We start from the raw sequence: 26,809 nt of genomic DNA on the forward strand, positions 1-26,809 counted from the left end.
AGCCCCTCTCCAGCTTTCCTGCAGCCCCTTTAGGCACTGGAGCTGCTCTCAGGTCTCCCCTTCAGGAGCCTTCTCTTGTCCAGGCTGCCCCAGCCCAGCTCTCTCAGCCTGGCTCCAGAGCAGCATCTTCAAATCACGCCTCTCTGATGCAGGTGTCAGTCATCCTGGGGCAACTTCCTTCTGCACAGAAGCCCTGGAGATGTTATTTCCAAGAACATGCAGCTTTCGGGGGAGCTCTGTGATTGCTGTAGGGCATCTGCAGAGCTTCTGAGCTCTGGAAGCGCTGTGATTTGTCTCAGAGGCGTTGGGCGGTGTTCCCGCAGGGTTCACAGATGATCGTTCGTGCAGGATCTCAGCTGGGGTTGGAGCTGCCTGAGCACAGAGGTTACACACAAGTCACAACTCCTCGACTTTATATTTAGCTGTATCGGAGAAAGGAAGTTGAGCGGGAGTCTCATCAGCAAAGCCCAGTGTGGGTCTGGGAGATCAGATCAAAGCTGAGGCTGCTCCTGGACAAACGCACATGGCATCAATGATGCTTTTAAGCCGGCTGGATTTCCCCCACCCCAAAAAGTTTCCATTTTGAGGAGTCAAAACGTGCCTTGTCTTGAAAATATCCCTTATAACCCAAACCACTCCCACAGCCACACAGGATTTCAGCAGAGAGATCTTATTGTTTGTCCCCTTCACCTGAGAGGTGAAGTCTGCTCAAGCCTAACGTTAGTGCTGTAAAACAGTGTTAGTGTTGTAAGGTTGTGTTGCAGCTGGCTTTGGGAATCCCTGGCCTTGCATCCTGACAGCCAGAGCTCAGTGACCTGGATCGCTGATGCCACTGGGGACATGGAGCTGTTGGAGTGAGGCCAGAGGAGGCCATGGAGATGCTGCGAGGGCTGGAGCAGCTCTGCTCTGGAGCCAGGCTGAGAGAGCTGGGCTGGGGCAGCCTGGACAAGAGAAGGCTCCTGAAGGGGAGACCTGAGAGCAGCTCCAGTGCCTGAAGGGGCTGCAGGAAAGCTGGAGAGGGGCTTGGGACAAGGGATGTAGGGACAGGCCAAGGGGAATGGCTTGAACCTGCCCGAGGGGAGACTGAGATGAGCTCTTAGGCAGAAGCTCTTCCCTGGGAGGGTGCTGAGGCGCTGGCACAGGGTGCCCAGAGAAGCTGTGGCTGCCCCATCCCTGGCAGTGTTCAAGGCCAGGTTGGACACAGGGGCTTGGAGCAAGCTGCTCCAGTGGAAGGGGTCCTTGCCCGTGGCAGGGGTTGGAGCTGGATGGGATTTAAGTTCCCTTCCAACCCAAAACAGGCTGGGATCCTATGATTAAAAAAAGCTTGGGAGTATCCAACTGAAGCTGGGAGAATCTTAAGAGCTTCTTTTAGATAAATTAGAGTTGGACTGGCTCATTACACTTACAAAATTGATGTGTAATGAAACGCCAGGATCTTGATGTTTCCCCCGTTCCCTGTTCAGGAAGGACAGGAGCTCCTTGGACCAATTGTTCAGTCTCATCTGTGTGTAACCCGGGGCGGGGAGAGCATCCTCAGAGCAACCCACTCTGTTGGTACCACCAGCCAGGGGCTGTTGCTCCTTCCCTGCTCCTACTGCACACTCCCCTCACACACACACACACACACACACACACCCCCACACACCATTTTTCACTCCCCTCTCTAGGTGGAGGTGCCCCTGTGGATTTCTCTAATCCCAGCTCCTTCTTCCTGATAATTGTTTGTGAGGCGTGTGGAGCCGCGGCATTGACAGCCTGTGAATGTGGTGTGATGCCCGTAATCAGGTTGTGAGGCAGCACAGGAGGCCACCCACTGCCCTCAGCACTGTCGGCCACTTAGGGCGGTCAAGAAACACTGAGAGGCTGGAGGCAGTCGGTGCAAAGTAGGGCGAGGGGTGGCAAGGGGATGGAGCAGGGCTGGGCCCTGCCTCGGAGGTGAGCTGTTGTAGGGAGACAGGAGGAGAACTGGAGGAGCTGGTGATAAACTTGTGTTTGGTGCTGGAAGGTTTTAAACGAGGTGGTGCCTGGCTCTAGGAGCTGTGCTTCCAGTATCCAGTGCTCCCAGGATCCCAAGGGAGCCGACAAGAATGCTGAGAGGGTCTCTTCGCTGGGGACTGTAGTGATACAAGGACAAGGAGTGATGGGTTTAAACTTAAATAGGGAAGATTTAGGTTGGATATAAGGAAAAAGCTCTTCCCTGGGAGGGTGCTGAGGCGCTGGCACAGGGTGCCCAGAGAAGCTGTGGCTGCCCCATCCCTGGCAGTGTTCAAGGCCAGGTTGGATGCAGGGGCTTGGAGCAAGCTGCTCTAGTGGAAGATGTCCCTGCCCGTGGTAGGGGTTGGAACTGGCTGAGCTTTAAGCTCCCTTCCAACCCAAACTATTCAGCATTAATTCTCTCTTTTCCTGCTCATACCTCTCCTGCAGTCTTGCTTCTTTTTCCACATGACACCATTTTCTTCCATTGAAGCATCCAACTGTGGGGCTGCTGTGGTCATCCCTTCTTCAGTCATCTCCGGGGTCACTCAGGTTTCCTCTTTTCCTTTCTCTTGCTCCTCTCTATCTTCCTTCTCCATTTGGATTGTTAATGCTTTCCCTTCCCTTATACTCCTCCATTCTGTTCTCCTTGACTTGGTAGAGCTCCAGTTGGTAATCAGCCCAGTTTTCCATCCCTCTGCCTCCATCTTCACCCCTCAGCCCTAATGAATTGATTTTTTTCCTTCCTTCTCCTAATGCTCTTTTCTACACTTCAGCTGGATGGGACTCATCAGATCCAATTAGTGCTCTAATTCAGCAATCTGGTGATTTGAGGGCTGAAGGAGAAGCTTCTTTGGAACCAGTCCCTACTTCCAAGTTGGCTTTCTAGGTCAGTTGGAGCAGCCAACTCCAACTGCAGCGGTCAGGGATTGTCCCGATGCTGATGGAAGCTGGGAAAGCTGAATCCCTTAAATCAGCGGAGGTCTTGCCAACACAGTTAATGAAGCCTAGAGAGCTGCTCAGCAATGTTTATGGGGTGTCATAGGATCCCAGCCTGGTTTGGGTTTGAAGGGAACTTAAAGCTCCTCCAGCTCCAACCCCTGCCACGGGCAGGGACCCCTTCCACTAGAGCAGCTTGCTCCAAGCCCCTGTGTCCAACCTGGCCTTGAACACTGCCAGGGATGGGGCAGCCACAGCTTCTCTGGGCACCCTGTGCCAGCGCCTCAGCACCCTCCCAGGGAAGAGCTTCTGCCTAAGAGCTCATCTCAGTCTCCCCTCTGGCAGGTTCAAGCCATTCCCCTTGGCCTGTCCCTACATCCCTTGTCCCAAGCCCCTCTCCAGCTTTCCTGCAGCCCCTTCAGGCACTGGAGCTGCTCTCAGGTCTTCCCTTCAGGAGCCTTCTCTTGTCCAGGCTGCCCCAGCCCAGCTCTCTCAGCCTGGCTCCAGAGCAGAGCTGCTCCAGCCCTCGCAGCATCTCCATGGCCTCCTCAGCACTTGTTGCAGCCAACATTCCCCTTGCTTGCTGCACTCCAGATACTCCTTTATTTCATAAAAATTCCCTCTCCAAATTAATTGAAAGCGCTTCTTGAATTCCTGATGTATTTACTGCTCTAAAACTGGGTTAAGATGTGGAGGGATGAAGATGTAGATGGTAAAGGTAGACCTGGGTCATTCCCAGCTTCAGGCATTGAAAACCATTCAGTTGGCTTCAAGATAATCAGAAAGGAAAAACAAAAATAAAGCGGGGCTTATTTCAGAAATTCCTGTGATTTGATATTCCTGTCTTGGTGGATACTTTGAGTCAAGCAAGAAAAGAAAAGGAAGCAGAAACCTGGGTTCAATATTACGCAGTTGCTCTTTTGACAGTGTCTGGTTTGGTTTCCACATCACAAACTCTCCTTTTGCTGAGATCATGTTGTTGATGCTGGAAACAAAACCAGGAGGAAAATATATAACAGGAATTCCTGGCATTTGCAGAAGAGGGATGGAGGAAGTGCTGCCAGAGGTGTAGTAGAGCCCTGAGTGAGGTTACTCTCCTGTTCTCAGTGTTCTGTCCCAGTTTCGTGTTGCGGGATGTTAGCAGCCCTTGTGGTGTGATGTCTCCTGGTGTCCAGCTTCCCCTGCCTTGTTGGGAAGCTCCATCAGCTGCATGGAGGGAGTACTCTGGAAGAAGAAACCTCAGATAAATAGGCAGTCTGGATTTGTCCCTTAGTCTGGATCTCAATACGGGAACGTCCCAAACCTGTACTGCGCTGAAACCGCTTGTCTTGGCTGTGTTGAGACATGACCAGTGTAGGTGTCTTCACCTGAGCTGCATCCCTGGACTGCTTTGATAGTCAGCAGGGATAAATGGGCACTTCTGGAGACGTTTTATGTGAGCACCCATAAGTGTCCATCTTGGAGAATAAAAACCCTCAAAAAAGCTCATTTCTCTGCACGGGGCCACAAAGGAAGTCTGTAGGATGAGAGGAAGCAGCCTTAAGTTCTGCCAGGGAATGTTTAGGTTAGATATGAGGAAAAACTTCCTCACAGAAAGGGTTGTCAGGCATTGGAGCAGGCTGCCCAGGGCAGTGGTGGAGTCACCATCCCTGCAGGTGTTTAGAAGATGGGTAGACGTGGTGCTTAGGGACGTGGTTTAGTGGTGGCTTCGGCAGTCATGGGCTCAGTGATCACAATGGTCTTTTCCAAGCTAAACAATTCCATGATTCTGTGTTTCTACCACGTTGGGTGTGATGAATCCCACCTGCCTCTGTTACGTGTTTCTACCAGTGTGGTAGATCCCAGCTCTGTGACTCAGGCTGTAGGCAGGGTGATGATAATAATACTTCTGTGGTTGTTTTCTTAGGGATGATTTTGCCTCTATAATGAGCATGCATTGGCCAGCCTTTAGGAATGAAACTCATGAAGCTGTCCTTGATGGCCCTTTTGCTTATGGTGCTCTGAAGTGGAGGAGAACCTGCTCGTTGTTGGATGCTCCCCTTGCCCTGTTTACCCTCATCCCGCTTTGTGACCTGCGGGAAAGAGTTCACAGATTGGTTCAAGCAATTTCCAAACTGTACAAAACAAACCCTCATTAGCTCCCTAAATCTGCTCCTGGTGTTGGGAATTTGGGAGATTGGATTGAAACCTGCAGCAACATTTAATTTCATATTCACAGCGGGGTGGTTGCTGTAAGTGGAGGAGCCAGTTCATCTGCAGCACCAAATTGAATCTGAAAGTAAAATGCTTTTATTACCACTCGCCTCACAGCAGGGTCTCTCCCAGCTTCATCTTTGCTGTTGCAGAAGCTGCTGCTCTTCCACTTCATGGTCAAATCCTTCCATTAAACCTTCAAGCCGAGGCTGCAAACCCAACAATATTTGTCATCTGCGCAGATGAATTCTATCCAGGCTATAAATACCCAAATCCATGGGGCAGTACCAGCAAAGCCAGGCTCATGATTGTCTTACCTTTAGTCTTAAAGTCACCATTTGAGAGCGCTTTGTACTTTCTGGAAGCATTCAGATTTTGCAGATATGCATCCCAGCACTTGGAAAATGTAAAAAGAAATACTAGAAATCAATCATTTTTGAGGGGGAAGAAGATTAAGACAAAGCCTTCATCTTTACCCAGCTTCAGAACCACCACTGTGCTTTCGTTTGGGCTCGCCCATACAGTCATAGTGGCCAAGGAGAGGAGGAAGGATCCTGCTTGGGGTCTTGGTGAAAGCCTCCTGGGGCTTTGGAAATGCTCCATGGGTTTTGCAAACCAGCGTTCTGCTTATGCAGGGCTTACCCAGCAGTTGTGCTTCTCAACATCATCCTCTCAGCCTCCAAAAAGACGAGATGCGCTGCGGCTGCATGTATAATGTAGCAGCCTGCAAAATATGTTCTCCCCTGCTTTCCTTTTCTTCTTTTTCCTTTCTTTTCCCTTTTTTTAAGACCCCAAATCACTGTTTGTTGGCAGGTTTTTGGCTTTGGCTGATTCTTTTTCTTATTTTTTTTAAATTTTTCTGCATTTTTGGCTGAAAACTGTCCCATTTTCAGCCTGAAATAATCCCCACTTGGGGGCTGTTGGGATTTTGTTTGCGCATTTGGATGAGGAAGAGAAAATATTGTGAGGGAGAGTAATTTGAAGACATTAAAGTCATTCCCTGTGAAGAGGTTTGTTTAGTTAATAACCCCAGCTCTGCCTGAAACCAGTTTTGCTGGGAATTCTCTGACTATCATTACTATCCAACCACGCTGAGGCTGACGAGGCAGCGACTCTCCTCTGTGCCGCTTCTATGAACATAACGCAATGACTTAAATCCCTGCAAAGCTGGGGAGAGCTCTGCATTATTCAAGTGGTGGAGGAGGCAACAAGAAATGATCCATGGCTATAATAAACTGCCTGCTGGCTCTTTGTCTCTAGTAATAGCTCCTTTAGAGCCCAAGTGTTTGCACTGGAGTGAGGTGGTGGGCTTTGCACAGACCCTGGGAGGAGGAACGAGTTGTGTTGGGCAAGCCACCACCTTTGGCCTTTGGCCTAGCTTGATGAGGTCTTCCAACCCCAGATATTTTGTGGTGGATGGGGAAAATGCCAGTGAACTGGGTAAAAATGCAGCTAGGGGTATTTCCAGGGGGACTGAATGGGGTTACAGTGATTTCTAGCTCGTCTTTTAGCTGGAAGGGGTTTAAACCCAATGGTTGGGTTCAACCCTTTATTTAAACCCAATGGTTGGGTTAACCCTTCATTTAAACCAAATGGCTGAATTCAACCCTTTATCTAAATCCAGCAGTTGGGTTAAACCCTTCATGTAATCCCAGTGGTTGGGTTGAACCTTTCCAATGGTTGAGTTCAACCCTTCATTTAAGCCCAGCATTGGGTTCAACTCTTCATTTAAATCCAATGATTGAGTTCAACCCTTCATTTAAGCCCAAGAGTTGGGTTCAATCCTTCCGATGGTTGAGTTCAATCCTTCATTTAAGCACAACAGTTGGGTTCAACCCTTCATTTAAGCCCAACAGTTGAGTTCAACCTTTCACTTAAGCCCAGCAGCTGGGTTCAACCCAGCCCAGTTAAACCCTGCGGTGTGTGGAGGGTTTAGTTCTCACATGCTTCTGCATGGGGAGAGACCTCAATGTGTCCCCTTGAAGAGCTCTGCTGCTGTCTGCAAACTGTGGCATCTGCCCTGCTCCCTGTAGCTAAACGTTTCTGCTTCTCTGTTTTGTTTCTCTTCTGTTCAAAGGTGGGCCTTAATGTTCTGGTTCAGAGAGCAAACAAGTTTACCCCCGCCACTCGTCTCTTGATCCAGAGGTTTGTGCCATTCCCTGCTGTCGGTAAGAAATGACGCCTTTTCTCTATACTCAAAGTGTTGGCTGTAAACCTAGTGGTAGCTAAAGGACACCTAACTCCATCCTTCCTGCTTTATGCCACCATAAAGCTGAGGTCCCTGAGTTGGTGCAGACAGCAACAGGCTGGTGCAAAGCAGCGTTTTGGCAGGAGAATGATGCAAAGCTGCTGGTGGAGGCAGCTCATGAGGCTTTCTCAAGCTGCACTTTCCACTCGCAAGCAGTTTACAAACTGATCAGTGTTGACTGGTCCTCGATCATCCAAATTCAAGAGGATTTAATCTGCAAGAGCTGGTTTGAATCATGTCAAATCAAACCTTGAAACAAGCAGTAGCGTTAGGGGTTTTTACAATACAAATGCAATGAAATGCTCCTCCTCTGAATATACAGATTTCTAGGAGCTGCTGATCAAAAAAAGACTGAAGTGTGTGAAGAATTAAGGCTGCTGCTGCCTTATTGCAGCACAAAATAAACCCTTCTGTGTTTTAGCAGCAAACTGCTCCATGTTGGAGGGAGGGGACATGCTGGACTCATCCTTTGCTGAAGCCTGTAGTTAGAGTGTTAGATTAGTTCAGGCTTGATATAAGGAAGAAGTTCTTTGCCTTGAGGCTGGTGGGACACTGGAACAGGTTGCCCAAAGGAGTGGTAAATGCTCCATCCCTGGCAGTGTTCAAGGCCAGGTTGGACAGAGCCTTGAGGGGCAAGGTCTATTGTGAGTTATTGTGGCTACGAAGAAATCACCAGTGGAGTTAGGGTGATTTTTTAATGTATTTGTTTATAAAGATGGTGCAAAAATGGTCCAAGCATGGAGGAAATCAGTGATCAGAGGGGTTTTGCTCCCTGTTGCAGGTCGCTTTTCAACTGTGTTAATGCAAAACTTCCCTTTAAGCTTTCTCCTTTGCAAGGGCCATATCCTCAGAGCTTTGCTTGAGGATGCTGAGCGTCTTCACCTACCTGCTGCTCTCAGTTTCACTGGTCTTTTTACTCCTTGTATTATGGAGAGCTGGTTGCTCTGACCCTCCAACCTTCAGTTCCTGCATTGCTGGGGTTTTTCCCCTTTTCTGCCTGAAAAACAGCCTCTTGCCCTGCCTGCAGAGCAGGAGGTGATGGGGATTGTGGTCAGTGATTGCGCTTGATCTTGTTTCTGAGCACGTTGCTTGCACATCTATGGATGTTATTATTGCTTTCCCAAAGCTTCCTTGGAATATCTCTTTAGAAGCTTTTGGCTTTCTTATGATTTCTATAACCAGAAGGGCACTAGAGGTGAGCACAAGACTGGGTTTGAGTCACAGGTGCACGTGGGAAGCCTTTGCCACAGGGTTGATCTACTTCCATCCCAAGGTGCAAGGAGAAAGAGGTTCTGCTTGTGGCGGCATTGATTGAGGACCCGTAATTAATTTGTTTAGCCTGTAATTAATTCTCTGGTGCTTATTTTATTTGTGTACTCTCATGCTTCATTATGTGCCAGGACATCAGGAATCCTCCCACTAATTGCTGCTGTGGGGTTTTGAAAGCTGCGAGTTACTGGTTTGCAGACCTGGACAAACTGTTTAATTAGGATGCATCTTCCCATTGCTTTTGACCCACCAGCTCCCTGCATAAGGGCAGAATCTCACTTTCTCTACTTGAAAAAGCTGGTGTAAAGCTCTCGCTCCACAACCATTAAGCCCTGGTTCCTCCTTGCATCCCTCTCACTGGGCTGAGCTCGGTGGATAGAAGCTGGAGAATTGGAGGAATGCATCAAAGCTTTGTGGTCTCCATCCAGCTGGGTCAAGACAGGCTGAGAACATTGGGGCTGTTCAGGCTGGAGAAGAGAAGCTGTGTGGGGACCTCAGAGCAGCTTCCAGCATCTGAAGGGTGCTGCAAGGATGCTGGAGAGGGACTCTTCATCTGGGACTGCAGTGATAGGACAAGGGGTGATGGGTTCAAACTGAAGCAGGGGAAGTTCAGGTTAGAGATAAGGCAGAAGCTCTTCCCTGGGAGGGTGCTGAGGCGCTGGCACAGGGTGCCCAGAGAAGCTGTGGCTGCCCCATCCCTGGCAGTGTTCAAGGCCAGGTTGGCCACAGGGGCTTGGAGCAAGCTGCTCTAGTGGAAGGGGTCCCTGCCCGTGGCAGGGGTTGGAGCTGGAGGAGCTTTAAGGTTGCTTCCACCACAAACTGGTCTGGGATTCTATAAACCCTAATCACATGCAGTGAGTTGGAGAAGCCTCCAGCTGTGGTAGAAGCAGCAGATCTGCACACCCCATCATGAGTCTCACGTGAGCCTTGTTCTGATGCATCCTGCCTCGGCCAGAGCATCTCTGCTGGCATGGTTTCATGTGTTCAGTCTTGACTGATAGCTAGAAGGACGCATCATGTGAGTGCTAAAGAAGAGAAATGAGAAAGGAGGGGGGCTAAACTCCCTTTAAATGAGCTGCCTGCTTGCTTTTGCATCCAGGATGAAGGAGCTGGAGGGTTGGTAACACAGATATTTTGATAGATGGGAAGAGTGGTCTGGTAGTTCGAATATTAAAGAGAGAGACAGAGTGTGCGTGTGTGTATGTTCCTCTTCTTCTCGAGTGTAAGGAGCATTTGTCACCACAAATCAGCCTTGATTGCCGCGAGCTGCGATGCTATAGGGCTCACCCACCCACCACCCTCAAAAAATTAGACATTTGTTATATGACATGAATTGAGATTAATTAGTGAATATTAACCCATCAAGCAGTGCAGAAGCACATTTTTGGAAGCCGTGGTACTTGCAGCAACAGTGGGTTTGTATTAGTTCTGGTTGGAAAGTTTGCAACAAAATGTGCTGGGGAGGGGAGGGGGGTGATGCAGGAAGATGCCAGTTTATCCAAACTTCAAGTTTTATAGGAATTAGCAGCTTTGCTATGGAAAACGGAAGCAGTGCCTCAGGCCCGGAGAGGAGCTGAACCTGGGAAAGGTGTTTCACATCTCCAACTCATTTCTCAAGGAGGAGAATTTGGGATCATCTTGAGAAGGGTAGAGAAGCCACAGGCTGGGTGAGGAGGGGGGGGTGTCTCAGGAAGGGCCCAGCTCTGCTCGCACCTCTGCAGGGCTGAGATGTGGGAAATGCCACTTGGGAAGCAGATCCAACCCCCCCCCGGTTTGTGTTATAATTCAGATCAATATTGTTAAAGCAAAGAAACAGGTCTCCAAATTAAGCCCACAGAGGTATTTTTCCCCTAAAACATGAAATAAGGACAAATAGTCAGCAGGACCCTCACTAATGGGAAATGTGTCCATGGAACCAACCCAACTGTGTCCTATTTGATTAAAACCCCTAAGTTTGTCCCTTGAAGAGCTCAGATCTAAGTTCACCTTCGTTGCTGAGTGGAATCCCTTGCAATGTATTTCCAGCATACCTGCTAAAACCCGTTATTTAAGGAGAGTTTATCTGCTGGCCTAGGATAGGGAGTTAAAACCAGCTTTGGGATGCACCATAAGACAAGGCAGCTGTCAACCAGCAGTCAACTGGCAGCCCAGGGCAAGGACCTGTTTGACTTAGTAGATTGATGTGATGGGTGAAGGATCCCTATGGAGGGTGGGAGCTTGTGCGAACACCAGCCTCTGGAACTGGTGTTTCTTCGCATCAATACATTTCTGACTGTGGCAGCAGACCCCTTTGCGAGGAAAAGGAAATGCTCGTGGTTATTATTCTCTTCTTGGGAATCACATCTTAGTCTTGGTGTAAAAGTGGCTCCTTGACTTGCAGAAACTCCTCGGCAGATTGAGGCAGGCGAAGCTGAAGGGCTGTCGCGGTGAGCAGAAGCCTGCCATTTGGTATTGACCAGGCCCGTGCTGCTAATCATCCTGCTTTTCTCATCCCCAGCGAGTGCCAATATCTGCAATGTTGTCCTGATGAGGCACACGGAGCTGGAAGAAGGAATTGATGTTTTGGACAGTAATGGAAACGTTGTCGGGTCTTCCAGGATTGCTGCAAAACACGTATGTACCTGTGAGCTTCCTGGTGGGCGCTTGGGGGAGCGCGGACACAACTGGCTTTCAGGCTTAACAAATCCCACAGCCATAGGAGCGGATGGCTTGGAAGAGCTGCAAATAGAAGAGATTTAGATGCTAGGAAAGGATTCTTCCCTGTGAGGGTGCTGAGGTGCTGGCACAGGGTGCCCAGAGGAGCTGTGGCTGCCCCATCCCTGGCAGTGTTCAAGGGCAGGTTGGACACAGGGGCTTGGAGCAAGCTGCTCTAGTGGAAGGGGTCCCTGCCTGTGGCAGGGGTTGGAGCTGGAGGTGCTTTAAGGTCCCTTCAACCCAAAGCAGTCTGGGATGATATGATATGATATGAGAACGACACATCAAAACTCAATGCCTGCATTGTACCCACACGTGCAGTTGTGTAGTTGCCAAACAGAGTGTGCCAGTGGACACAGGCTTATGTCAGGCTGGCAAATTCAGCTCACCCTGATGGTTTGGAAGGGTGCAGATTGACATCAGGAAGATCCTGTACTACCCCGCTGCTTTCACAGCCTTAGGATTTCTTTGTGGAAACATGTAAGCTGTTGATGTTGAATACGAAGTGAAGATAACTTACACCTTTTTCTAAATGAGGAAGACTTCATTTTGGAGCTGAGTAGCTTTTTAACCCTCGCCGTGTCAAAACTGCATGAACAAAGCTTTGGGAGGGTAGCCAGATGTTGTTATCCCCATCCTAACACCTGGTCTGGTTTCCCCTGTAACCCTCTACGCTGCCATCTGCCTGCAGTCATCCCCTTTTCTTCCATCCTCACATAGTTTTGTCTTCTGAGCATCATCTGATTGTCTGAGACATGTTGTTTCCAAGTGGGCTTTAATCTGAAATGTAAAGCATGTACCAAAGCACACGCCCAGGCAGAGGAGTTAATAATATAATGCTTGGCATTTCTCTCGCTCCTTCTGTCCAAGGCTCTTAAGGCTCTTCATAGACAGCAATTAATGTACAGATTTACAGTCCTCGGCGAGAAATGGGAGATCTCTAATATCTCTCCATATTGTTGTTTAACAGGGAGATTAAAACAATCTGTTGAAGGGCTTGGAGATACTTACTTGAGCCAGTTTTCCCCACTTCCAGTAACTGGCTTCAGGACCCAAGCTTTCCCCTCTCCATCCTAATGGTTGAGAGGAAGAAAACAACATGGAAAAGAAGTAGTCAAAGTGCAGGTTCTATAAATGGGGTTTAGGTGGAGTTTAAACATCAAATATGGGACTTCTGAGAAGTTCTGCCCAGCTGCCATCTAATCCCAATGCTTCTTCCTAAATAGCTTAGTATTGGGGTTTGTAATGTAAAATTTGGCCTCAGTGAATACATCTGTGCCTCTCTGAGACCTAATCCTAGACTGGAAGGACTGAGTGCTCCCAAGCCTGGCTGTACTGCATGATCTTCAGCATTTTCATCCAAAATCCACAGTGTCCTCTGCCTGGGTCTGCCAAAGCCCCGTGCGTGGTTGCAGAGCTTGGAGCATCCCAGTTGGGTGCTGGCAAAGGTGGTTGGAAGATGGAAATGAAGACACAGTGGTGGTCCTGCACCTTGCTAGAGTGACCATGATCTTCTCTCGGACTCATTTCAGGGTAACTTATATGTATCAGGCTGCTCTGTTTGCTGCTTCTTGGTGTATCTATCTCACTAGGAAGAAAGCACCGGTGGATGGACAACCATAGCTCCACAGCTGGGTGTCTTCTTGGGAGAAGAGAGGACTATGTGTTACAATGCTTCCTAATAAACCCCCAGTGATTAAAAAGCAGCAGCAAATCTTGGAGCAGAGAATAGGGTGCTGTGGTCCCCCAGCACGTCACTGAAATTAAATCTCAGTCGAGGGAGGAGCTGAATATCACACCTCACAGCATCTTCCAGGCAGCTGTTTTGCCTCTCCAGGCAGCACTAACATGGTTGTGTAGAAATATCATAGGATCCCAGCCTGGTTTGGGTTGAAGGCACCTTAAAGCTCATTCAGTTCCAACCCCTACCACAGGCAGGGACCCCTTCCACTGGAGCAGCTTGCTCCAAGCCCCTGTGTCCAACCTGGCCTTGAACACTGCCAGGGATGGGGCAGCCACAGCTTCTCTGGGCACCCTGTGCCAGCGCCTCAGCACCCTCCCAGGGAAGAGCTTCTGCCTCAGAGCTCATCTCAGTCTCTCAGTTTAAAATCATTCTGTGGGATAAGATGGGATGTTTGAGCATTTTGGTCACATAAACTGAAATCAGGGAAGCTCTTGAGCGTCTGTTTATTCCACTGCATTTGTGGAATGGGCTCCAGCCTCTTGTTTCTATCAACAGAGCAAAAAGAGGTTGTATCCCAATAGCTGATAGCACTGTTGAAAGCATGTGTTGGTGCATTCATTCACATCAACACAGGACAGCCCAGCCAAAGCGTTTCTGTGTCCACGTCTTGCTTGCTCAGCCCAGGTACATCCTGAGATGGGTTTTAAGTGTCTTGGCTTTGTTTGTTTGTTTTCCTGTTTCAGGCACTGCTAGAAACAGCCCTGACCAGAGTGGTTCTGCCAATGCCTATACTGGTTCTACCTCCAATTATAATGTCCATACTGGAAAAGTAAGTGTGGGGTAATACAAAGAGGGGTTTTTTCAATGGGAAGGGAGAAAAGAGCCACAGTTGATGTTATGCATTGATATTTCTAAGCATCAAAGACTATATTTTGCTTATTAAAATGTTTGTGTTTCATCATTTTTGACCATTTTGGAAGTGTTATAGTGATGCTGTTATTTGAAAGCATCTTTCTGAGTCCCCATCAGCTTGCATAACCCTATTCCATAGGGTCAGGGTGAGCCAAAACTCCCTGAATTCAGTGGAAAAGTATCCCTAAGTTTTCAGTCCTCTCCTTAGCAAACATTAGAGCTGCCACATGGGGTGACACTAAAGGGTCTTGGCTTGTGTTCAGCCAGATAGGGAGTGTAGGGACTTGCTGACCGTGCACCACATCCAGACCCCCTTGGCCACCTTTGGACTTGCTTAGGCCTTATTTGAACTCCTGTGGCTCGGACTTCCTCAGAAGAATATATCATAGAATCACATATAACAACGTGGTTTGGGTTGGAAAAGACCTTAAGATAGATCATCCAGTTCCAACCCCCTGCCATGGGCAGGGGCACCTTCCGCTGGAGCAGGTTGCTCAGTACTAGGAGAGTGGACAGGAAAGGGCAGGGTTATTATTTCATATCCAGTTATCTCCTATCAGAGTTCTTAATAGGAAACCCCCCAAACTGCTCTGTCCATTGGCCAGTCTCCCACCTTCCTTTCCAGCACCACTTCTTTCTCCTCTGCCCAGAGATGCTCTGAGCCTCTTTGGATCTATTGGATGCCTGTGGCTCTTTTAGGACACCCATCAGCAGCTCAGTCGGCATGAATGATCCATGAGGTGGGGATCACCTTTGCCAGCCTCTGGAGACTGATTAGTGCATTGAAAGATGGGGATGCTAAAGGGCTTGCTACCTTTGTCCTGACAGCCAAGCTGGAAGCACTCTCTAAACAAAGCTGTTGGTAATGGCTGCTCTAAAGCACTCCACTGACAATGTAAATAGCAATTAGTAGGGTTAGGGATTGACCCATAACTTTTTTAGCCTTGTTTATCCTTGTAGAAACACCCCTGGGCAATTTTCTCTCCTGAAGGGAAGGGTTGGAGCTGCTTCTGTAAAGTTGGGCACCGATTTTTAGCATCTGCATTTAAATATATAGATACAGTGTGGTATCCATCCAGCACCTAAGTGTCAGTTCCTCCCATGGCCTGGATGTGGGGAGAAACAGGGCATCAAACTCTGTCTTGGGAGCTCTAAAGTAAGTTCTTTCAGCTCTTTGGAGCTAAAACACACTGTTTTCCCTCTCTTTTCCAAAGGGACTGTGGTGGTTCCTTGCAGCAGGGCACAGTCTTGGTAACACCTTCTGCTGTCTGGAGATGGCTGCTGTTGACACACAAGGAGCAGGGGTAGATTCCAACCTGGCCTTGAGCACTGCCAGGGATGGGGCAGCCACAGCTTCTCTGGGCACCCTGTGCCAGCACCTCAGCACCCTCCCAGGGAAGAGCTTCTGCCTAAGAGCTCATCTCAGTCTCCCCTCGGGCAGGTTCAAGCCATTCCCCTTGGCCTGTCCTTACAGGCCCTTGTCCCAAGCCCCTGTCCAGGTTTCCTGGAGCCCCTTTAGGCACTGGAGCTGCTCTAAGGTCTCCCTTTGGATTTCTGGAGGCCTGTGAGTGAGAAACAGCAGGGATAGGGAGTGGGGTGTAGTTTGGCCATGCAGCTGAAGCTGGTGGTACCGCTGTAGGACATGAAAGCATCCATCTGATGCGAAAAGCATCCCTTTCCATAGCTGAAGGATTCTCAGTCCGGGTCTCAACTCATGTATCTTTTAAAGTGGTTACTGGAGGGCACAGGCAGGGGTGAAACCTCATTTTGGGAGAAAAACTTGGAGCATTTGGTGAAAAGTTTAACTTTTTTTTTAGTTCAGTAGAATTTGAGTTAGCCCAGGGTGTTTTTCATGGGAGTCATAGCAAGGAATGCATTATCAACTTATTTATAGACATCCTTACAGTGTCTATAATGAGAAAGACGAGAGTGACGGCTTATTATTTGGAGATCTGGAATCAGAAGTGGCAATCTGGATCCTCTCCTAAGTCATTCCCACTTGGGGATGTGGGGAAGGAGGAGAGCGATTCTCCTGCCTTGCGCTGAGGCCGGGGTGGCTGTGGGTGCCAGCGCTGCACTCGGGGTGTGTGTGTGTGTGTGGGGAATTGCACTGCACCAGGAGCACCCTCCCTGCTCCCAGCAGCGGTTTTCCCACCCGTGGATAACTCCTTCCCTAGGGGAAAAGTTTATTTTAAGTGGCCAGTTCCTGGTCGCCGTCTTTCCACTTGGATCCAGGTCTTTCCTCGCTCTCAGCCATCTCTCCATCTGCATGTTTTAACTCCCCCAGCTGCCTCTCTCGTCTCTTGTGCCATTTTTTTTTCAGCTCTCTTGGCTTCCCTCGTCTCTTTGCCTGCTGTGTATTTTAACTCCCAGGGCCGCCTTCTCTGCTCTCCAAGGAATTCAATGTTACCTCCCACTGCTGAGCTCCATTCTTTCCCCATGTTTCATGCATTTCCTGCTGCTTGGACGCTCTGTTGAAGCAGCTAACATATAGAATCCATGTTTATTTTGAGCCCGCATATGCCATGCAGGGAACACGGTGTCAGTTATTTTGTGCAGATGTATTCTCATTGAGGTTTTATAAATAATATCCCTGTTGGCAACTTTAATATGGAGAAATATTGGTTTTGCATCGTCTATGAGATGAAGACGACGCCTCTATGGGATGTAGCTGACTTTGGAGCAGACAATGGAAACTTCATTAGTTTCTGCCATATCACAGGGATATGGGGATGGCTACATCCACTGCATGAAGACCTCAGCAACCTGGTCTAGTTGAAGATGTTCCTGCTCATTACAGGGGGGTTGGACTAGATGAGCTTTGAAGGTCCCTTCCAACCCAAACCATTCTATGACTCTAAGTTGGACTTCTTGTCCCTCAGACTTTTGCCTTCATTTGGATGCTTCTGTGAATCCTTTTGTCTGGTGGTTATGGTGAAATCTGGGGTATGGGGCTGGTGTCTCCCAGCCATCATCCAAGATTTCTCCAGCAGTCTTTGTCCAGCTTCCAACTCCTTGCATCATTGAGCCCGTCTATGTGTCAGCCATCCAGGTCTATGTGTAAGTGTAATTTCAGGTTCCCCTGTAGGCTGAGCTCTGTGGTGGGAGAGCCCAAACCCAATGGTACTTGATCCATGTGGTCTGCATAAGTGATGGACAAGTAGTGATGAGCAGTATCTGCTGTGGGCACATTGAGCTAATGGCAGTGGAGACTGAAGAACATAAGCTCTTCTTATCTGCTCATCCTAAAGTTTCTTCTCTGCCTCCCAGTACGAGCAGCCTCAAGGGGTCTGAAGCACAGCAGAAGGTCTGATGATGGGCTCCAACAGCTCATGTATATCAGGCTAGATGAGGCCCTAGAGCTGACTGTGTGGTGCTATGGAGGACAGATAAACCTGGAACTATTGACAATGGGCAAGAAAGAAGAGGGGAGCAGAATAGTTGTGCCCAGAAAAGAGGAGTGTTTCTACTCTTTCTTCATGTCCGTAGCATCCTGGTCTTGTAGCAGAGCTGCCCCAGCATGTCAGCATCCTCATGCAGCAGTTGTTTTCGGGGCTGTTTTCCTGTAAAACTCATAAAATCGGGATGCTCCCGGGCTGGATCAACCATTACAGAGCTGCTCTGGCTTGGCTAAGTCAGTCTAACCATGACCAAAGGATAAACCAGCGCTCAGCCCGTGGCTTTGTGGTACTGGAAGGCTGTTTCCTTCCGCTTAAACCATGGTTTCCACTGCGGAAAGGGGCATAGGGAAGAGGCCCTCCTGGACCTCCTTTTCCTGGGCATATTTCCCTTCTCCAGAGCATTTCCCACAGGTGCTTCTCCCGCTTGGAAGCGCAAAGTGCCTCCGTCCGGCTGAAGCCTCGCTGAGGTTTGTTTAAACTCAAGCAGCTGCCAGCAGCGACACCTTAAACTGCTGTGGCTGTTTCCAGAGTAAACATTGAAACTGCTTCTTTAATGGTGTCAATCAAGCACTGAAATCCCCCCAACCACGCTCGCTTCGCAGCTGCTGTGTCCTCTGGAGGGGGCACTGGGGCTATAGCAAAGAGCGGGAGATGCTCCTTGGTGAGGACAAGCTGGCCGGGGCAGCAAACAGAGCTGCTGGTTGCTGGAAGAGCTCAGGATTCCCAAATTGACCCAAAATAAGTGGGAAAAGCTCAAAGAGACCCTCTGCAGAGAGCAGAGGGACCTGAGGGGCTCTCTGAAGAAGTGGGATATGGGGTGGGACAACCCCGAAGTTTGTTTGCACATCAGAGAGGGGTTTTGAAGGCACTGAGTTGCTCGGGATGCTTCGGGGCACCCCAAGCTTCATCTCCATCACTTTTCCTTACCCCGCCAGCATCGTCTTGCAATGTATGTATTAGCTTTGAACCTGTTTATAGCAAACACTACAGAAACCCCACAGAATCTGTCAGCTGGGAGACTTTGGTTAACTCCTGTCAGATTGAGTTTAGCATCTGACACCTCTTTCTAGACAAATACAGCTCTGGTTCACTGAACCCGATAACTCCTTTTGAGTGTGGCAACTGACTTCCATATGGAATAAATTACAGCACCTCTTGAAAAACGCCAGAGGCAGCTGCCAAATTATGCAAAATTGAAGCCACTAATGAACAATGTGATGAAAGTTGAATGAAGGTGTATTTACAAGCTCTACAACACACTGTCTCCGAGGAGCAGATGTACTGTCTGTACAAGTATGTGTTGTGTGGATATACCTACGTACATGCACACTCATGCATATGGAAATGTTATCCCGAAGGTCTAGCTGGTTTAGGTGTATCCCATAACAGGAAGTCTTCCATAGCATTAGTGAGCCACAGGCTTCCCAGTGTGTTGCTGCCTGTTTAATGTCTGTTAGGCACATTTTGTGAGGGTAAATTGCAGAAGGAATGGCCATAAAGGGGCTTTTGAAGGGGTAAAGAAACAAACCTTTAGGAAAAAGAGCTAAAAAGAGAGAGGAAGGAGAAAGCTGGGCCAGGCTGAGAGAGCTGGGCTGGGGCAGCCTGGACAAGAGAAGGCTCCTGAAGGGGAGACCTGAGAGCAGCTCCAGTGCCTGAAGGGGCTGCAGGAAAGCTGGAGAGGGGCTTGGGACAAGGGCCTGTAGGGACAGGCCAAGGGGAATGGCTTGAACCTGCCCGAGGGGAGACTGAGATGAGCTCTTAGGCAGAAGCTCTTCCCTGGGAGGGTGCTGAGGCACTGGCACAGGGTGCCCAGAGAAGCTGTGGCTGCCCCATCCGTGGCAGTGTTCAAGGCCAGGTTGGACACAGGGGCTTGGAGCAAGCTGCTCTAGTGGAAGGGGTCCCTGCCCGTGGCAGGGGTTGGAGCTGGAGGAGCTTTAAGGTCCCTTCCAACACAAACCAGGCTGGGATTAGATGAAGTATTGCAAAAATGCATGTTCTTTGCCATCCAAAGGTTGATGCATAAACATGGATCACTTACATGAGGAGACCACTAAGATCACTTACAGTAAGCAGACCACTGGTGCCAGAAATTTGGCTTCTAAAACTGGGAAGGATGAAACATCTGTATTATTGTCTTCCTGCAGATTCCCATTATGAGACCTTCTCTGGGTGCCAACTCTTCAGTCTTGTGTTGGTGCTTCAATCTGAGCACCAAGGTTTCATTCTCTAGGGCTTGGCCAGTCCTGTCCTGTGTACATGGGGACAGTCCGTAAGTTCATATGAGTCCATGTTCTCATATGAAAGTAGCTTCAAGTACTTCTGCAGAATTACTGGTAGGGGAAGATGGTGTTTGCTCTTGTGAATAAAGCTGTCTGGTTTAGATGCCAACAGCAAAGTTGGGCTGTTGGGGGGAATCTAAAGGTCCGGATCTCCACCTCCCTGATCCAACCCTTTGTCAGAGCACCCAGGACAGCATTGTAGACTAATTCACTCTTCAGCAAATGGATATTAATGTTATTTATCTTTAATCTCCCAGAAAACTCTGCAATGAAACCCTTTGCAGACCTCTAATCATTCACTTCCAACGGGGGGCTTGATTGGGTTTTGATTGCAGCTGACAGCTAACAAAAGGCAGCATCCAATATTTAACGTCGTGTTCTTCTGCACAGGGAGAGCAAAGGCGCGAGGGCCAGAAGCAAACTGGACCTTTTGGCTAATTATGAATCATTTATTCTGAACCACACAAAATCCAGGCTCTGAAGCCCAATTAAGACATTACACCACATGTGTTAATTAATCCCCTCTCCTCTTTAAATCAAGCCATAACTCTTCTTAATTAAGAGCTTGGCCATTGTTATTTGAACTGGCCTGAGTCTGAAGCACTCCTGGAAATCACACCTGGGGGCTGAACCTGGGATCAGTTTAAATTGGTTGAGGTTTGCCTTGGGTGATTATAAGGTCCCCAACAGGGCGGTAATTAAAGAGGGTGCAGCTTCCAAATTAAGATGTCAGGGGTGGTATAAGCAGTGACACTTTGGTTCTAAACTGTGCTCTAGGGGTGGATGCTGGTCATAGGATTTGCCCAGCGAGGGCTCTCATGGCTCACAACAGCTTAAGGAGGGGAATAAATCAGTTCCGAGAGTTACCCGTCAGCATCCCAGGGGCTGGTGATCACAGCTTATTGATGGCAATTCCCAAATGTTGCGTTTGTTAAAGAGCACAGAGCAAGGTAACCTGCTTGCCTGACTCAGACAAAATCCTTGTGGACTTCTGCAGGAGGCTTTTGGGTTAGAACATGCTCTGTGCAAAGCAGCTGAATACTGGAGAACAGAAGCTTGGCTTTCACAGCACAAATGGGTAGGATCAACTCCGTCTTGAGAGCTTATTAATGAGGAGCTGGGGTATTGGAGGAGTTAAGGCTCTGGATCTTGTTTCCCTTCCCCACTTCCCCCAAAGCTTCTCAAGATGAAGACAGCTTTCAGCAAGCATTGCTAGCGAAGGGTGAGGAGTCTGAATGTTCAGACACACAGACACCGTGCAGCAGGGTAACAAGTTCCCACACATCAGCTGCTCCGTTAGAATCCATCAGGTGCATGTTTGTAGCCTGCAGTAAACGTGGAGTAGAAGGGGGCTGAGGTAATCTGGGGAGAGGTGCCTGCAGCACTACGTGTGCCAGAGCAGGCTGGTGGCTTGCCCTGGTGTGGGGAGGGCTCCTCGGCTTGGCTTTGGTGGGCACCTTGTGAAAGGTGCATGCTGCATTAGGAATGCGTTTCTGCATCCCTGGTGATGGTAACCACAGTGATGTTTAGCGGTTGGTGTAATCTGATTGTGTTTTCTGTGGGCCAAAAGGGAGCTCCTGTGCTACCATCCCAGTGGAAACTAGCAGATCTTGGCCCGTTTTTGATGGCAGGACACTGTGAGGTATCAGTGTCCTTGAGATCGGAATCGTAGAATCCCAGCCTGGTTTGGGTTGGAAGGGAGCTTAAAGCTCCTCCAGCTCCAACCCCTGCCACGGGCAGGGACCCCTTCCACTAGAGCAGCTTGCTCCAAGCCCCTGTGTCCAACCTGGCCTTGAGCACTGCCAGGGATGGGGCAGCCACAGCTTCTCTGGGCACCCTGTGCCAGCGCCTCAGCACCCTCCCAGGGAAGAGCTTCTGCCTAAGAGCTCGTCTCAGTCTCCCCTTGGGCAGGTTCAAGCCATTCCCCTTGGCCTGTCCCTACATCCCTTGTCCCAAGCCCCTCTCCAGCTTTCCTGCAGCCCCTTCAGGCACTGGAGCTGCTCTCAGGTCTCCCCTTCAGGAGCCTTCTCTTGTCCAGGCTGCCCCAGCCCAGCTCTCTCAGCCTGGCTCCAGAGCAGAGCTGCTCCAGCCCTCGCAGCATCTCCATGGCCTCCTCTGGCCTCGCTCCAACAGCTCCACGTCCCTCTTGTGCTGCTGCCCCAGAGCTGGATCAGGACTGCAGGGGGGTCTCCCCAGAGCACAGCAGAGGGGCAGGATCCCCTCCCTGAGCTGCTGCTCACGCTCTGGGGGTGCACCCAGCACACGGGGGGGTTCTGGGCTCAAGCGCTCACTGAAGCTGGGTCAGTGTTGGGCTTGGCACCCAACGTACCCAAGTGAGGATGGGGAGGGATGCACGCTGGGACTAAGGCCTTTGCTGATGACCCAGCACCAAGTCTGCTGGCTGTACATCACTAATATAAACTGAATATTCAAACCAAACTCACTATCAAGTTGTTGATTTCTGTTCCCAGCTGCTTCAGTTTGGTAGAGGAAAGTTGGCTGACGGGGTCCTTTTGGTGTAAACAGCTTCAGAACAAACCCATTACATGTTTCTCCTTAACTGTGGGAGGTTTTTTTATCCTGGGATATACTTAACATGCCACCTAAGTCAGCTAAATGTTGTCCCTGTCATTTGGTGTTAATGGCATCAGAAGGATCACTAATGGGTCATTATCAGAACCTAACCTTGCAGGTATCTGAAAGTGTTTGCTCTTAGCAACTCATAAATATCTCCTGGGGACAGCAGTGTTAAAACATCCTTATCACTGACTCCACAGAGCTTTGATTTTTAACAAATTAAGGTATTGTCAAGTTTGCTACCTTATTACCCCATTAACAGAGCTGTGTGCCTGTTCAGTACTGCTGCTGGTAGGGCCACAAAGTCCACATTATCTCTCCAGAACTTCATTTCCTTCTGTTCACTCAGTGTAGTCTCCAAAGCCTTAATGCAGGTGACACCTGCGTGTGGCAAGATCACCTTCTGTGCCATTTACTCGAGGTCGAGATGGTTTGAAATGGGGGAAGCGTGTGCGAAACGATCCTGATTTAATGTAGGTTGGCGTGGGCTGTGGAGCCCCAGCGGATTTAAAAGCTCCATATGCAGGACTCAGGATCTTTTGTGGGTGAACTCGTTGCTGACCTACTGAGAAGGAACCTAGACCAGTTAGAGAGAGTGACACCAGGGGGCCTGGTGACCACCGGTGTCCATTGATGATGGCATGCCCTCATCTGGTCTATGAAATGGTCTAATGCAGCCTTTCCTTTGCAGAACATCACTCCTGAGGTCCCGTCCCCGGATGATTCTCCCGGTCCAAAGCCTTGTGTGCCTCGCGGCCTTTGGCCTGGCCCTCCCCTTGGCCATCAGTCTCTTCCCACAGATGTCTGAGGTCAGTAGAGTCTGGTCACTGCAGTGGGATATCTCAGGGGGGCTCAGCAATGCCACTGTGTGTTTGCCTCCTTGGATAATAGTCCCATTCCTATCAGGACTCCTCTGTGTTTGGATGAAGTTGGTTGCTGTCTTCTTTGCTTGAACAAGCACGGATTCACTTGGCAAGTGATGGTTATGTTAGTCCCTCCTGTTAGCACATTATGTGGACTAATATCACACAGCTTTTCCATGCCTTTAACCAGCGTTTGGACCATGTGGTGGGATGTACCTTCCAAGCAAACAGAGGAGGAAGTGAACAGAGTTTGTTCCACCCAGCAAATACACCTTTCACAGACAAGGGATGGTCATGGGTGATTCTCTGATCCTTCTTCCTTCCATTGCATCCACTGTTCTCCCACAAGGGTGACCTGCTCCAGGCCTCTCCCACATGGAGAACAAATCAAAACACGAGGGATCAGGGAGCAAAGAGGTTGCAATAAGGTGGAGGCTTTAAACATATGAAGATCATGTCCTGCCTGCTTGATCGCCAGTGTAGCACAGTGGGTATCCTGTCCCCCTTTAGTGATGCCCAGGTCAGAGCTGATCAGATCACAAGTGAAGGGATGTTGTTTTTTCTGATGGGTGACTCTGAGTCTCCAGCTGGGTTCATCCTGTCTTGTCTGGGGACAGGAGCTCAGTCAGAGCTGAGCTCCATGGGAGAGAGCATGTTTCTGTTCACCCTCTCCCATCCCAGTGGCGTTTCCTCGGGGTTAACACAGTGAAAACAAGTCTTTGTCCATTAAGCAAAGAGCCTGGGATGTACATGTGATGTGGATGTGCTTTCCAGAGCTTCTTTTAGGGTTTCTGCCTTTTCCTCTACTAGCCTGGCTCTGGGAAGGCACAACCTGGGGGTGAACAGAGGCAACAGAAGGGAAATCTACCCAAGTTAGCTCAATACATTGCTAAGGGGCATTTGTTTGTAAGCCATTCATTTTGACTGTTTGGAGCAGATAGATTTGCAGACTGTGTGTGTGTACCTTTACTGGGAGGGTCCCTATTATCAAGTGATAAAACCCCTATCAAACAGAGCAAAGGACTTTGCTGGAGTTCTGTCCGTGTCACCTCGAAGAGTTGATCAGTAATGGGTATGCCAGCCTCCACTGGGGAATTCATTTCACGGGTTTATCCATGACTTCTAGCCAGGGAATCTTGTTGTACACTTGTCTGCTAGACTGAAAAACCTGTTACAGATTTTCTGTTGTCCTTCTTAGCTATTTCCAGGCTGAGATAAAACTGTCCCTTCGTCTTCTCTTTAAGAGACGTAATATGTCTCAATCTTGGAGTCTCTTGCTAAAAGACGTGTTTTCTGAAGCTTTAATGATTCATATGGCTCTTCCTTAAACTTTTTCTAATTAGTCAACATCCTTTTTGGAGCCCTTCCATAAGAACCAGACACAGTATTCCAGTAAGAAGTTGCACAAGTACCAGTTGCAGGAGCAATGTGATTTGCCTGCTTGAATTCATACATCCACAGAAGCATGTTAGTCATTTTGGCGTGAGCTCAACCTTAGCTCCCTGTCCATCCGTTTTTTGCTGTGAGTCCAAGCTCTCCTCAAAGGTTTTAGTTATGAAAGACTGAGGAGTATTTGCAGGTCTCAAACCCGTTCAGGGTGCCTGGATTATGTCCAAAGTTTCTGTTGAAGGAGACCTGGGCATCGAGCATCGCTTGTAGAATGCTCTTATTCCAGGGAATGCTCCAGTTATTATGCTCCTATATCCAGGGAAAGGAGCTTCATTCAGCAGAAGGCTTTTCCTGGGAAATCTTCTTGCAAGATAATCAGGGAAGCAAGACCACGGGAGGTACAACCAACCTCATTTACCCCAGAGGGGCATTGCCACCATTCCCCCCCACATGGTGCCCCGTGCCATAAGCACACACAGTCTTTGTGCCCAGAGGGAATTCTGTGTTTGACCATAATATGATGCTCATTAACTTCTGTTCCACAGCACCATGTGGTCCAGAGGTCTCAGTGACCTGGGCTCTTAATTCCTTACCACTTTCCCAGACTTGGTGTCATCTCAAGCCTTAAGCAGCCATCACTGGGTATTTTCTCCCTTCTTACTGCTGATGTGTTGAGCCAAACCAAACCATTCATTCAACATAGACAGGAAACTCACCCTGCAATTCTCTTTTGGAATTCAGCATTTTGTCCACTTCCAATGTTTTCTGTAGGCATCACTTCTCTGAAATAGGAAGTGTGTGCTAAGGAAATCAGTGGGAATTATAGTTGTAGTACCAGAGTCTGAATTATTCAGAGTTCAGCACTTTGGGCTCTAGAAGAGTAGTAATTTGTTGCCTTAGTTTGTCTAAAACTGAAGCTCGCGAGGTCTTTTGGACTTTATATTTTAGCTTGATGGGTGCCACGTAATTGATAATGTCTAGTATGTGATACCATAGCATGAAGAATTGTGTCGCTGCTAAGAGCTGAATGAATTCTAGCCCACGAGGAAAATGAAGGTCTGCCTTCCTTCAGAAGGATATTCAAATTGCAGGCATCAGGCACTGCTGAAACCACCCAGCATCACTTGAGAATGACCTTCTCCAGCAGATGAAATGCTATCTGCAGTGTAAACATGACTCAGCGCTGATTAGTAGATCAAACAGAATGAGGCTCCCTGCCCACGCCTCGTGTCAATGAAGAGAAACCAGTACAGCTGGTGGTGGAGCTCATAACCTACTGGGATCTCAGCTCTGCTCAACTGGAGGTAGCTCCACCTGCACAGCTGGACCTCACATTGTCGATGCCAAGGACTCCAGAGCAGCCAGGTGTGAGCAGATTTCCAGTGGTTTTTGTGTTCATTACTTGCAATATGTTTGCAAGGCCAGGTTGGACACAGGGGCTTGGAGCAAGCTGCTCTAGTGGAAGGGGTCCCTGCCCATGGCAGGGGTTGGAACTGGGTGAGCTTTAAGCTCCCTTCCAACCCAAACCAGGCTGGGATTCTGGGATTACTGTGTGAGTGTGTGCATAAAGAGCATAAAGAGATCCTGCAAAATCTCATTGCTGGTGACTGTGGAGATGCTGAAGTGAGCAGAGCAAGTGATTTCTCTGAAACAATCTCTCCAGAGCCATTTCTTCACATTCTTGGATAGGAAATCTGAGTTTCCTTGCAAAGAGCATTTCTCAAAATGTGTGACTTCTTGGTTGCTCATCACTGGTCCATGAATTTAGCTAAGTTCATAGACTAGAGGGGAGTTTTGAATTAGATCTAAGGCAGAAGCTCTTCCCCATGAGGGTGCTGAGGCGCTGGCACAGGGTGCCCAGAGAAGCTGTGGCTGCCCCATCCCTGGCAGTGTTCAAGGCCAGGTTGGACACAGGGGCTTGGAGCAAGCTGCTCTAGTGGAAGGGGTCCCTGCCCATGGCAGGGGTTGGAGCTGGAGGAGCTTTAAGCTCCCTTCCAACCCAAACCACTCTGTGATTCTATGACTCTATGACCTGGAGCGTTGGAACATTGATCTCTCTATGCACATACATGTGTATCTCTGCATGCATGTGTGTATTTGCTTTCTCTCATAAACACAGTATGTGAAGCAGCTATGAACATGACACGTCTAAGATGATGCTGTTATAATGAGCGCTACCCAGGGAGTAAATTATTAACAACAAGATGTAATAGGCGTGTTCTGTTCCAAAAATATGAGTATGGTCTGAGCAGCAGCCCTTTCAGGAATTGTAAATGAGCCAAATTCTGCCCTTAATCACACATTCACAGTCCTTTTTCTTTAGTCAGAGAGCAAACACAGAGAGCTGATGTGTTATTAAGCACTTGTTTTAGCATGGGAGCTTGACT

At 48.9% G+C, this 26,809-nt stretch overlaps 1 protein-coding gene across 3 annotated transcripts in view; it reads left to right on the forward strand.

Moving 5' to 3' along the window:
- SFXN5 (sideroflexin 5) overlaps positions 1 to 26,809 on the forward strand; it is a 98,627-nt gene that overhangs the window by 55,717 nt on the left and 16,101 nt on the right. For all 3 annotated transcript variants that reach the window (XM_057401273.1, XM_057401274.1, XM_057401275.1), the window contains 4 exons: positions 7,184 to 7,274; positions 11,121 to 11,236; positions 13,745 to 13,830; positions 22,862 to 22,979. In XM_057401273.1, coding sequence (XP_057257256.1) covers positions 7,184 to 7,274; positions 11,121 to 11,236; positions 13,745 to 13,830; positions 22,862 to 22,979 — 411 coding nt within the window. The remainder of the gene's footprint in view (positions 1 to 7,183; positions 7,275 to 11,120; positions 11,237 to 13,744; positions 13,831 to 22,861; positions 22,980 to 26,809) is intronic.

This window comes from Pezoporus wallicus, unplaced genomic scaffold (genome assembly GCF_028554395.1).
Source record: "Pezoporus wallicus isolate ANWC-B61680 ecotype Strahan unplaced genomic scaffold, APGP_CSIRO_Pwel_v1 contig_8837, whole genome shotgun sequence".
NCBI classification, from domain to species: domain Eukaryota; kingdom Metazoa; phylum Chordata; class Aves; order Psittaciformes; family Psittacidae; genus Pezoporus; species Pezoporus wallicus.